Raw genomic sequence first — 13069 nt, 5'->3', positions numbered from 1 at the left:
GGAATATTTTTGTTAAGAAGTAGTATCTTAATCCTTCCTTGACCTAAAATCTAAATCTTCTTCCTATCCCTTTTTATTTCCCAGGTTTGACTCATATTCTTCATTCTCATTTCCTGCTTTAATAACTTTTTCATAGTAGTGCTATTTTATTTAAGTAAACTCTAATTATTCCTCATATACACCAATATTATTGCAATGATAATTTGGACCCAAATCTTGCATTTCTAGTTTTATTATTTTGTCTGCTTCCAAAGCAGGGCTTTTATCAAATTATTGTCTTGTCTCAATTGTAGATTTTCATAAACAGTCTATCGTCTTTGGTCAAAAAAATCAAAATGGCCTCAAATGCATAAGGAAAGCTACACCACCCACCAATTTGTCCCATGATGCACAGAGAAAAGAGGTGGGGCTTCAATCATGCAGTCACAACTACCGTCTTGACATTTTTGCCCCCACCATTACCTCTATTCTACTTCATTTATTTTCCTAGCACTTCTATATTTTTCCTTCCCGTGTAGCACCCATTCAGCAGAGGGCTGAACAGCAGAATAATGTTCTTTGATAGATAACATAGGGAACCATTTGTCACCATCCATACTAGTAGCAGTTCATTGAAGTACAGTGGCGCCATCAAGACAGGACTCTGGAACAAAATTTCAGACCCAGTGCAAAATTAATTGGGGGAAGGGGATTGCCAAACATAGTGAGTTATCCTTCCAAAAAGCACTTAACAAAGCTAGTGAAATGAATTATTTCTATTTCTACTACTACCAATGCTCCTCCCCATTCCCCAGTACTATTATTAAATCTAGAGTCTAAAATTACCTAACTGCAGCATTTGTGCCAGGATTTGTTCTCACTTTTTCTGGAATGAATCTGAATTACTGTTCCTAGGTCAAATACAAAGCAAGATTTGATCTATAGAGTCAAATCTCATGATTTATTGACACGTTTGCAGCACTGACTGTTAGCTATCCAAGTGATTCCACTTCATTTCAGATTAGGCAATTTTACTTCTATTCCAGCCTCACCATGAAATTTCAATTCTGCACAGTAAACTTCACTTCTATTTATGTATAATGAATACTGCTGAACAACTGCCAGAGTTGGCTGTATTCCAGACATGGGTGAAATGATTCAGTACATGATTTGAAAAGTCCTTACCTTACATGGCTCATGGAAGTGTAACTAAGCTACTTGATGTAATTACTATTTTGCCTGAGCAAGGTTTGTAAAGATGAAGTGAAATTTTGCAGAAAACCAACCTGAGAGAGTTGAGGTATGACTTAAAACATCTTTTTATATCTCATTTTTTAATGTTTGTCTCGGAGACATCCTTATCTTTTACTGATACATTTTAACATTATAAATAATTAATTTACTACCCGCTCCCTGATCCTCCAACATTCAAAACTGACAATATTGAAAATCCAAACAGAATATGTTTCAAGGAATTTCTTTTCCGAACTAAGGAATTGAGGCTCTTATGAATAACAGGAGATCAAACCTGGTTTCATTCCACTTATGATCCTGAAAGAAATCACTAGTCTATCTTGCCAATTTCTGAATCTGTCCCTACATCTATGATTTTAACACTAGCATGGTCTGGAAACATGAATAAGTGAATGTTTATTTTCATGCTGCAAATTTTTTCACTTCCCAATCCCTGCATATTAAAAATTGTTCTTAAGGCAGTTGGCTGCTTTTTTGGTGGGGTAGGGGAAAGATCAATTGCTAAACCTATAAATGTGGACTGTTTTTGTTTTAAAAAATATTTGATCTGTGTCAATTGTAATTGTGGCCCAAGAAGGTTTTCACCAAATTAAGAATTAATTTTGACTTTCTTTTGGATGGTTACTCATCTGATGACAGTTAAGAGATGTATTGATGCTGACAGCTTACTTGGTTACTCTGGCAGCAGCATAGAGCTGAGGGACACCTGCAGCTACTCCTTGAAGTCAGAGACATTTGCAGGTGTTTACACCTTCTATTGAAGAAAGGAGAGAGCGAGCGTGTGTGCTGAGGAAACAGTCTTTCCATGATTAAAAGGAGCAAACTTAGTTTTGACAGATTCCAGCTATAACCTTGGATGGCTGTAGCCAATCTGAGTCTTTTATAGCTGTAGCCAACTTGAGTCAGATCCTCTGAATATTAAACATGAAAAAGTTTACTTCAGCTCTAACTTTCACATTGCATCACATGGCTTGACATTTGAATACAAAGGTGGGGGAAACTCAGAATCTTTCTGCTTTGGCTAAAAATAACATCTGGACCCCCACCTATTTTGAAAGTATGTTTTCACACCCCTAGTCAGACCCGTGGTCAAACCTATTGTTGAATAAAAAATCTTCATCAGGGTCCAGTCCAAGCTGGGAATAAACAAAATGCAGACTGTTTTAGAAAGAAGGTTGTAGTTTATTGAAGAGCAGAATCACAAGACATGAGGCTCTGGAGCAGCTGCCCACATGTTGCTAGAAGTGGTAGGTTTTTTAAATACCTTCTTGGGCTTTTGTGTTTGGAGTTGTTCTTCATGTTCCTGTGGCATGTACTTTAACCTGAGGTTTTGAGCACGTCCTTTTTGGTATTGGTGGATTAATCCTATTATGTCCTAAAGGTCATATCTTTAGAGTTTGGGTGGAGTATATAGATTTTAGGGGTCTTTGTCTTCCTAATCTCATCAGCTTCAAGCTTCCTGGCTCTAGTCTTCCTGAATGAATCACCAAATCTGCATTTCTAAAAGCTGGCCGGTTTGGTTTCTGCTTGGGGGAGGGAGACTTTCTTTGCCTAAGATTTTTCATTATTCCTTTGGGGAAATATATTCTGCTTTTTTATATTCCCAAAAATATTCTCTCTCTCTCTCTCTCTCTCTCTCTCTCTCTCTCTCTCTCTCTCTCTCTCTCTCTCTCTCTCTCTGTGTGTGTGTGTGTGTGTGTGTGTGCACTGTCCTCCTACACTGCCCTGTGCTAAAATACTGACTTTAGGAACCCACTTTAGAGGCAGTTCTGGCATCCTCCTCCTTATGTGACCTTCACTGGTTTTAACTGGCTAAGGCTCTCTACATAAGAGAGTCTTCAGTCTTGTCACTTTTTTTGTCTTAAAATTAAATTCTTACGTCTAAGATTTTTTTTAAGATTGGTGAAGATGCAGCCAAAAAGAGAAACTAATGTCATTACAATCAACAGGAAAGATGAAAGTGAAAAAGTCCAGAAGGAAAATTGGTCATGATCATCCTCCTTCGAAGTGAAACTGTAGTTCAAACTTCTGTCATGACAGATTTTTATTCTTTTTAGGGTCCAGTTTATGTTTTAATACAGTTATCCTGTACCTCCCCAAATGCTCCTTCTTTCTCTCCCCCTCAACCCTCGTCCCCATTTCTTGTAATAGCAGATGGGATATTTCCTGTGGAATAAATGTTTGGAATGTGCCTGTGTGTTTACAATATTGGCTGACAGTGAAAGGCGAGCGTGGCCAGCCTCAGCAGCAGCAGCAGCACCTGATAAATGAAAATGAAAATGTTTTCCATCACCTCACATGGGCCTAGCACAGACAGCACAACAGTGAGGTCAGGCATGAGGGATAAGTAGCAAAGTCTGCCTTGAGTCAGCTTGGAAAAAGTCACAATAACAATGGGAGGAAAAAAAAACAAATAACACTTTTGTTTCATTCTCCCCAGGAACTTGTTATTGCAGCAGAAATTGGAAAACAGTGACAACATTAGCACATTAAAAGCAAGCAAAGTGTAGAACTCTTCAGTTTTCAAGTTGGAGGTGTGTGTGTGTGTGTGTGTGTGTGTGTGTGTGTGTCTGTCTGTCTGTCTGTCTGTCTGTCTGATTACAACAGGGAGGGCGAAAAGGATTTTTTTGGCCTTTCTTGTCTGAAGTGGTCATCTGTGGAAACTTGGTTTATATGGGGATTTGTGTGTTGTTATGCCACAGAAGAGCAGCTTAGAATGCACAAAACCCTTAAAAGGCTGATGTTGTTACAATAATGTGTATTTTTAAGAGAAAATATTTAGGAATTATTTCCAGTTACAGTTATCTATGAAAAGTATTTCATATTAAGTAAGAGGGTTTTTACAGGATTATTTCTTTTCTTTTGTTGTAAGATCCCATTTAAGTATTTTAGTTGTGTAATAGCATTGGAAAATAGGATATTATGAGATGAATTCTAGTTCAGAGGAATTGATATCAGTACATCTGTGTTCACATTTGCAATTATTTCTGTTTTATAACAAGACTTAGTTCAAACATATAAGTACACATAATAAATATTTTCTGATACAACAAGAATGACTAAATGGCCTAACATGCATGTTCATATACAATATAGGGATGGACAAAATCCTCCTCTTATATCCCAGACACTACATAACCTAAGCATTAAATGTATTTATATTCACAATTCCTGCTTGTATGGAGGGATTACTATAGTTATATTACATATGTATGTACTTTATATACACATATGCATCTATACATGCATGCTTGTTTGCATGGCATTCAGACTAGTACCAGATGAAAAAATGTCCAGGGACATGTGGAAGCCCCACTACCATGCACTGAAGATAGTAAGATTTAGGGGATACGGAATGGATTGTGTAAACCCTGCTCATGTGATTGTTCACTACCTGAGCTATTTCCAGGTTTTATATGTATGTAAAGTGCATGCACAAAAGGGGGAAGAGCCAGACACTCTGATTCTATAACCTACACTGATTACCCTCAGAAGTGTATGCAGTTGCAGGACGAAGCTCTTACATTGAACACCATGAATTCTGTTAGGTTTGGAAATTATTAAACTCAGGTTAAAATGGGGTCTGCCTAGACTAAATGTAAACATGTAAAAAATTGCAATATTAGAGTGTCTAATAAAATTTCACTAGAAATCATTGTTTTAAAATGAAAAAGGCATTGCAGTGATTTCCAGTAACATATTTTTTTCTATATATTTTTATACTGATGCTCTATACTCTGACTCATCAGGCAGTACATGCAAAGATGAGCAATCTTGTGTGCATCTACTGAGTCTGATACTTTATGTCTTATTACTTCTGGGCCATGTGTCAGTTTCTGTTAAGATTTTGCTCAAGATAAATAAAAATGGCAGACCTATATGGCTCCACCTGTTGGTTAAACATATCATGTTTTATTCCAGTCAAAAAGATAAGTTAGTAAAATCAGATTCTTAATGACCTCAGGGTGTTTAAATTAAAATCATATTATGGATATCATTATATCCATATTGTTATTACTACATCCATATTATTACGGACAAAGGAACAGAACCCTCTCAATCATTTCACCAGTATAAAACCAGGACTCTTGGTAGAGCAAGCATAGAAATTGAGTATTAATTGGAGGTTGGATGGCCAACATTCTGGCCACAAGACCAGTTACTGGGGATGTTGGATGTTGTTGGCATTGGTTTTAGCACTGGCAATAAGTAGAGGTAGTATTCCATTGTCTAACTTTTTAATTGACAGACTAACAGGGATGTGATTAGGGTAGGAAGGAATGGGCAGGGAGAGAATCATCTAAACCATGCTTTAATTAGTTTTTCAAACCATTGTTTTATGGAGTAGCAGAAACACATTGTATCGAGGAAGGCAACTGGATGAGTAAACAATATGGAAAGAGCTTCTTGGAAATCACAGATTGTACATTAACATTTTCCAAAGGTTCCACACAGTCAACAGATTTCCCATATGTCATGTGATAGAGAACAGCATGTTAGAAGAAGCATTGTGTGTGTAAGTGTGCATGAGAGAGAGAGAGAAATAGCCCTACTCTTGCTTTTGTAACAACTATTCTAAAAACTTCCACAAGTAAATAAATAATTGTTTTTTTATTGCAGTTTCCTTGTTTATTCAAGCTATATGCTGAACATATATTGAGGAAGGCTAGACTGGAAGAAAATGAGCAAGTTTTTAAAACTGAAAGAAGAAACATCAATACAAGTAGTCCTTATTTAGAAATCACAATTGAGGCTGGCAACTCTTGAAGTTCAGCAGACCTCCACCCTTTTATCCTTCAAAAAAGCACTTACAACCTGGCTTTCCCCTCAAGGCTGGGATAGTGTGAGGTTGATCAGATGAACTAGTTGTAGGCTGCATGTGAAAATTTAGCTATGGAACTTGATTGTGTTCAGTTTTGGTTTTGGTTTTAATACTTGTGATTTTAATATTGTACATAGATGTCATTTTATCTTTTGCTGTTGTTGTGACATGCTCAGAGTTTGGTGCAAGATGGGCAGCTATCTCAATGTTTTAAATAAAATAATAAAAAATAAGCTTAGTTGTTAAGCAAAGCAGATGCTAACTGTGACTGTTCTAATGATCTTAACTTCAGATTTCCTTGACTTTACAGACCTGTGAAAGTTATAAATGCAAAGATTGGTTGTAAAGTTACTTTTTTTTATCACACTGTAACTTCAAACAGTTGCTAAACGAGGACTATGTGCATCTAGTCCTGTATTATTATTATATCTGCAAATGCAAATGACCTACAAGCTCTAGTCATGAAAGTCATGAAGCACAATGGAAAAGATTTTTAAAAGATTAAAAATAAAAAAACCTAAACTAATAACAATAGTTACAGCAACCAACTATAGAATTAACAATAAGACACTGAAGTGGTGATAGTTTCTACTTCTAAAGTCTGACCATCATCAGTAAAGGATTCACTAATCAATAAATAATCTGCATACGGAAAGGCAGCAGAAAAAAGATATTCAGATGTTATGAGATGTCTACAGTTGCAAAGTTCTATCAGAACTTTGATGGAAATCGTTTTCCCTGTGACTCCTGTAGAAGCAAAAAGTTTGTCTTTGAGGAATGTTTACTGTTAATGAAGACTCATGAGAATACAATAGATACAAGAAAAAACAAACAAACATAGAACAAATCAATTGAGAGTTCTATTCTCTTTTGGGCACATTAGTTCTCTTGAAAAATCTCTGATGCTTGGAAAGGTGGAAGAAAAGAGAGGAAAAGGGTGACCGCATCAACCCGAAATCAAACTCATTTACAGTGGTGATGAGTATGCCGTTGGAAGATCTGAAGAGCCAGATTGGGGACAGATCATCCTGGAGAATCTATGTGGTCAGTGCTGATTTGGTGGCATGTAATCAATAATCAATTATTGCAGTTGGCAATAATACTGTACAAAGAGTTTTGAAGATTTTGAATAGGGACAAGCCTGTGTCATTTCATTTAAAATCAGATGGTGGAGAAGAAACACATGCTCATCTGGATATGGATTATAATTTGATTCTAGAGAGAAATTTGTATGGAGACAGGCAGTTGACCATTACTTTAAAACGATTCCTAAAATGCAATGTATTAATATATCTTGGATAAAGGCACGCAATCTTTCTCTCTTTCCTTACATACAAAAAATGTTTGTCTTTTTAGCTCCTGAAAAGGTTGACATTGGTTAGGGTTGGGAAGAAAATATGTCATTTAATTATAAATAAACAAATACCAAATGAATTAATGTGTTGCACTGTTGGTTATTATAGGCTGCACACCCAGCAAATTCCCTGCCTTTTTGTTGGTAAGCCCTTTGGGCAAACATCAAAATGAGTTAAAAGGTGGAGTTTAATTCCAAAATTGCACAGAGCTTTTCCTTTCAGATGTCAAGCAAATGCCAGAGAAATAGGCAATGTCAGAAAAACAGAAAGCAGAGAATCCAACTACCCAACTATCCAATCCAATTTAATTGCTCTATTAAAAAACAAAATAAAACTCTTGTCATTGTAAAATCTTGTGCTTTTACTGAGTTAAAGCAGCCTTTGTCCAATTGGTGCCTTCCAGCTCTATTGGACAACTCTAATCATTTCAGCCAATTGGGTATGATGGGAGTTGGAAACATTACTTTTTCAGCAAATATTCTGGCTGAGAATTATGGGAGGGAGCTGCTGTCAAACATATTCATCCCACATGACATGGAGGGAACTGATGTCAAATGAATTTATTCTCAGCTAACTTGTTGGCTGGGTATTTATAAGCATTGTAATCCCTCACTTCTGGAAGATGCTCCATTGATGAAAGCTGTCTTAATAGCTTATTCTTTCTTCTGGACAGAAGAGTAATACAGGTAGTCCTCAACATACAACAGCTCAGTTAGTGACCATTCAAAGTTACAATGGCACTGAAAAAAGTGGCTTACGAACATTTTTCACACTTACGACCTTTGTAGCATTCCCGCGATCATGTGATCAAAATTCAGATCCTTGGCAACTGGTTCATACTACTGACTGTTGCTGTGTCACAAGGTCCATTTGATCACCTTCTGAGACCTTCCAACAAGCAAAGTCAATGGGGAAGCCAGGTTCACTTAACAATCGTGTTACTAACAGTGATTCACTTAAAAATGGTGGCAAAGAAGGTCATAAAGTTGGGCAAAATGTACTTAACAAACGTTTCACTTAATAAATAACAGAAATTTTGGGCTCAATTGTGGTCGTAAGTCAAAGACTCCCTGTACAGATTTAGATCAACAGACCTTTCTCTTAAAAATATCTTTCCACTACAATGCTTTGATAGCATTCCCGTTTGTATAAACTTTCATAGAACCACAGTGTCCTAGAGGTAGAAGTGTGGTGGTGGTGGGGCATTTTGGATCCCTGCTGGCTACAGAGCTCCAGATGAAATCATCCCTCAAAGGCAGCAGTCCTGTCTCTGTTTGAATAGATTCCCTGAACAATAATTCAACCCCTTTTGGCACCCTTGGGTTTCACTGCCCATTCTTTGCCTTAGGAACAACTCAGTCTAAAGACCCAGAATTTGCAACTGGAAATGCTTCATGCCAAATATTGCTTTGCTTTATACCACGTTATTTTAATGCATTGATTATATTTTAGCTACTTACAGTTAATTATTAACTGTCACAGTGCTAGAAATACTGAAGGTTTAGATAAAATTTTTAACAAACAAGGAGACAGATGAAATTATTTGTTAATCGCTTGTTAATTATTTTTGATACACGTATAATCTTTCTATCACAGAGACTGATATAATATTGCATTGTTGGAATTCTCTGAGCTTGGTTTTTGAGTTGCAAACCTGTCATTATTGTGCTAGTTATCAGTGAAGTGGTTTTGGAAAAAATAAGGTTCATTGACAGGAGTTAGATATACTATAATATTCTACAATATGTAATAAATGAAATAAGACACTGTTATCAAACATCATGTAGCAAATCTCTCCTGCCACCTGTTTCCAGATACACCCAGTTCTAAAGCCACAGTTCAGAAATCTGCTAATAAAATCTGGTCTTAGTTTGTAATAAAGCTTATTATATTGAATGTGCTCTCTTGTTATATCATACAATCAAAGAAAGCCTAACTGCAAGAAGGTACAAAACCCAGCAATCTCCAGATTCTTCAATTTCATTTTAAAATGGGAAGTCTGCATGAACCAAGAGTTCTTTTTTCATGCCCACAAAGTTGGTGCTAAGCAAACTTCCCAAAGAAGATCAATGTGCCATTGCTGAAAAATCTCCATCCTTACTTGAGGAACTCCTTCAGAACATCCCCTGATTGTACAGTATGCATAGGCAGATATGAAAGAAGACTACCTTTCAGATCAACTGGATCCAACGATGTCCTGGGAATTGTCACAGCTGACAAAGCATAGCAGTACATAATCAATCCCAAATGCAATTATGCCAGTTATTTATTTTATAGGTTCTGAACCATTTTTAAGAGCAACCATTGCAGTGGTCTAATGATTGGCCATCAGAATGGAGTGCAAGTAATGTTGTTTTTGTTCATGTATTATGACATCATATGCTCACCTACAGATAGTCTTTGTTTAGCAACTTAATCATCACTTGCAGTTACAGCAGTGGAAAAAAGTAACTTTGAGACCAATCCTCAGTTTATAACTTTTGCAATTGCTCTGCTTAACAACCAAGTTGCTGGTCCCAACTGTGATTGCTGAGCAAGAATTACCTGTATCTCAGAACTTTAAAAAAAGGGCCAGGTTTCAGCAAAAATGATCTCAAGAATTACAAAATCTTTCCAACATTTACAAATTAAAAAAAATATTGTTTCATCTACACAATCGTGATAGGGCCTCCAGACCCAGACTTTCAATCTGCTGATTCATTTTGGTACAGGAAAGCTGACTTGTGATGGTCATGTTTTGGTTAGTTACGTTTGAGGACTGGTTTAATTTGTGCTCATGCATGGGAACAAATATCTTGGGTTGTGGATATGCACACATATATGAAGGTGACTGTTTTTATAAGGACTGATTATAGTATGTGCACAAAATAAAATGATGGAGCTGGTGCCATGCGTATAAATATTAGTGGGAGTTTGGTTTAACAGTGGAAATAAAGGAAAAACAATATAATATAGGAAAAAACTGTGCCTGTTTTTAAAGCAGCTCTAAAGTGGGACACTCCTCTGAGTTTGATTGGAAAAAATCAGTTGGTGAGGTAGGTGTTTAATGTAAGGAAATAAAAAGAGTCCTACTGGTTGTGATTGCAGATTGATCTACTTCACGGATGTCAAATTCGGTCACGTCATGTGACATATCGTGACGTATCACAACATTTTTTGCCTTAGGGGAGCCAGGGTGGGTGTGGCCTGCGTGTGACACATCTGGCCCGCAGAATGCCAGTTTGTCACCCCTGATCTAGTTGATCCAACTAGCATTCTGCTTCGTCATCTGGCAAACCAGATGTCCATGAAAAGTCAATGAATGAGACACCAGCACTCTTCCTGGTTATTCCTCTCTAAATGGTATTGAAAATCATATTGCTTCTGATATTAGCAATAATATATAACTCTTGTAACTAATGCCCACTGATATTTTCCACATACCTGTATATTGGTTGGATACTCTCTTAATATAGTCTACATTGGAAGTCATCACTACCACTTGTGGAAACAAATGCAGTAATTGTTTATGTACTGTGGGAAGAAGTACTTTTTTAAAAATCTGTCTCAAAATTTCTGCCATTCTGTTTCACTGGAGAGCTACAGGTTCTAATATTAAGAGGAAGGAAAATAATTCTACTCTGTTTTCTGTATACTGGGTAAATTTTATCCATTTTTCCTGTAAGCTAAAAGTCTCCAAACACTGTCCCTAGATCATTTAGTTTGATCTTTCTTGCATACCCCATTGTATTAATAATTGTAATTTCCACTTGAAAGCCTATCTGAGGAAAAAAAGGAGCAACCTTACATTGTGTCTTTTTTAAAAATAAACAAACTAACTAAAATGCTAAACTGGGTGAGAATAGTGCAATTCTTAATAATATTACTATTACTATATTATATTATTAAAGTAAATCAGACTTTCTGATTTTTAAATTGCTTCTTTTTATTAAAAAAGAAAGTAATTTTCACCAACCTATCTATTTTGGCTCTTAAAATATTTGTAGATTGTGACTTTTCCATGTCAGATATGAAGGGTACATGTTTGGCCATGACATGCACTTGCATATGTAAATGATTCTTGTGTGGGAAATTAAATCTGGCAATGTCATGTGTTGGCTGTGGTGGTGCAAAGACTGTGTAAAAAAGCTGTGATGAAGATATTTTTCTTTAGTTATAGGCAAGGAAAGATGTGTGTGTGTGTGTGTGTGTGTTTGTGTGTGTGTGTTTGTGCACACGTGCGCACACACACACAGGCTTTCATTTGTGCGGTGGTCTTGGAAGGTGCTGCTGGCATATGTGATTCTGTATCAACTTTTCTTTTCAGCTCTCTGAAGGAATGAAAATCTGGAGAGATGGTGCTGAAGTAGCAGCCAAAGGCTGTAAAATCTAAGGTCAAAATGCAAAGGAAAAAGTGACAAGGGAAAAGTGAGGTCTACTCCATCTTGCAGGGACTCTTCTGGAATGTGTTTGCCTGCCAGGATATGCAATGCTGAAGAGTGCGTCTTAGCAGCAGTGTTGAGTTAGTAATATGAACCCTATACAAATACCTTCGGGGCAGACAGGTCCATTTCAGGCTGTGTTTATTTAATAAAGAGCCAGTGAAGTAACTGCAATTTCATTGTCAATTTACTAATGCGTTACAGTTATGTTTCTTAACCTCATTGTTTGGGCTCAGAAGCCAGTGATACCCAGCCAGTTGCCCCCTCCACCCTCCTCCTTGGAGCGTAAAACACATTTTATTATGACTAGAGAGCCTTTTGTTTATTAAAAGCTGGAATTAAAGACCCTCACCAACTTTCCTCTGTGCACATATCCAGTTAGGCAATTGATTGGCTTATTAACCTATGCAAAACCTCTTGCTTCCATTTTTTATGTGCGTGTGTGTGCATGCATGTGTGTATACTAAAAGTGCAAGTAGTTTAATTGTTTTAGGACAATTAAATGTGTGTATACATATGTATGTATATGTATACATGAGGTGTGTATTTATGTGTGTTTATATGGACACACAAAAAAGACACATTTACACACACATCCATGGTACATTTGTTGAACAACCTCCTTGTCTTCATCACAGATTCACATTTCAAAATTTAATCTGAGGAGAATGGAAATGAAACATCACCCCAATGACCAAAGAACAACTATATTGATGTTTGAAGAAGTTAGTTACATCTTTTGAACAAAAATCCAGGAAATTGAAACAGTATCCAGAAACTGCAATGCATTCGTATATACAGTATAAATCCATCTATTTTACACACAATTTTGCACATAGCTATTTTTCTATGGATCTTGTAACATTTGTATACTGTAATGTCAGCAAACCCTACACACTCCAAGGAAAGAAAACAATACAACTTAAGACAGGAAATGAAGGAAACGACTAGACACACCTCTAGTTTCTCTAGGAATGTCAGTGTCATCTGTCAATCACAATGAAGCATGTGGATGAGGGCATTCGGTCTATTCAAGAATCTCCTGCTTTTATTTTCTTTTTAATATTTTAATTTGTTCTATAAAAGTTGCTTCATCATTGCTTCCAATAGATGGAATACATTAACTACTTTTTATACGTGTTTCACTGGCAGGAAAACTATTTGAAAAACCCTGGTATCTTAATTGTCTTCTACATACTGTAGATGGAGGCAGTGACAGACATTCTTATCTTTTCAGA

The 13069-nt window shown here is 36.6% G+C and overlaps 1 protein-coding gene across 1 annotated transcript in view; it reads right to left on the bottom strand.

Moving 5' to 3' along the window:
- LOC310638847 (triggering receptor expressed on myeloid cells 2-like) overlaps positions 1–10882 on the bottom strand; it is a gene marked incomplete at its 5' end in the record, with an annotated part of 36829 nt that extends 25947 nt beyond the window's left edge. The window contains one exon of the mRNA XM_083360208.1: positions 10834–10882. Coding sequence (XP_083216334.1) covers positions 10834–10882 — 49 coding nt within the window. The remainder of the gene's footprint in view (positions 1–10833) is intronic.
- Positions 10883–13069: the final 2187 nt, after the last annotated feature.

Source organism: Vipera ursinii (genome assembly GCF_947247035.1).
Source record: "Vipera ursinii genome assembly, chromosome: 3".
NCBI classification, from domain to species: domain Eukaryota; kingdom Metazoa; phylum Chordata; class Lepidosauria; order Squamata; family Viperidae; genus Vipera; species Vipera ursinii.
Note: the sequence above shows the minus strand (reverse complement) of the source record. Positions and strands in the feature narration are given on the sequence as shown.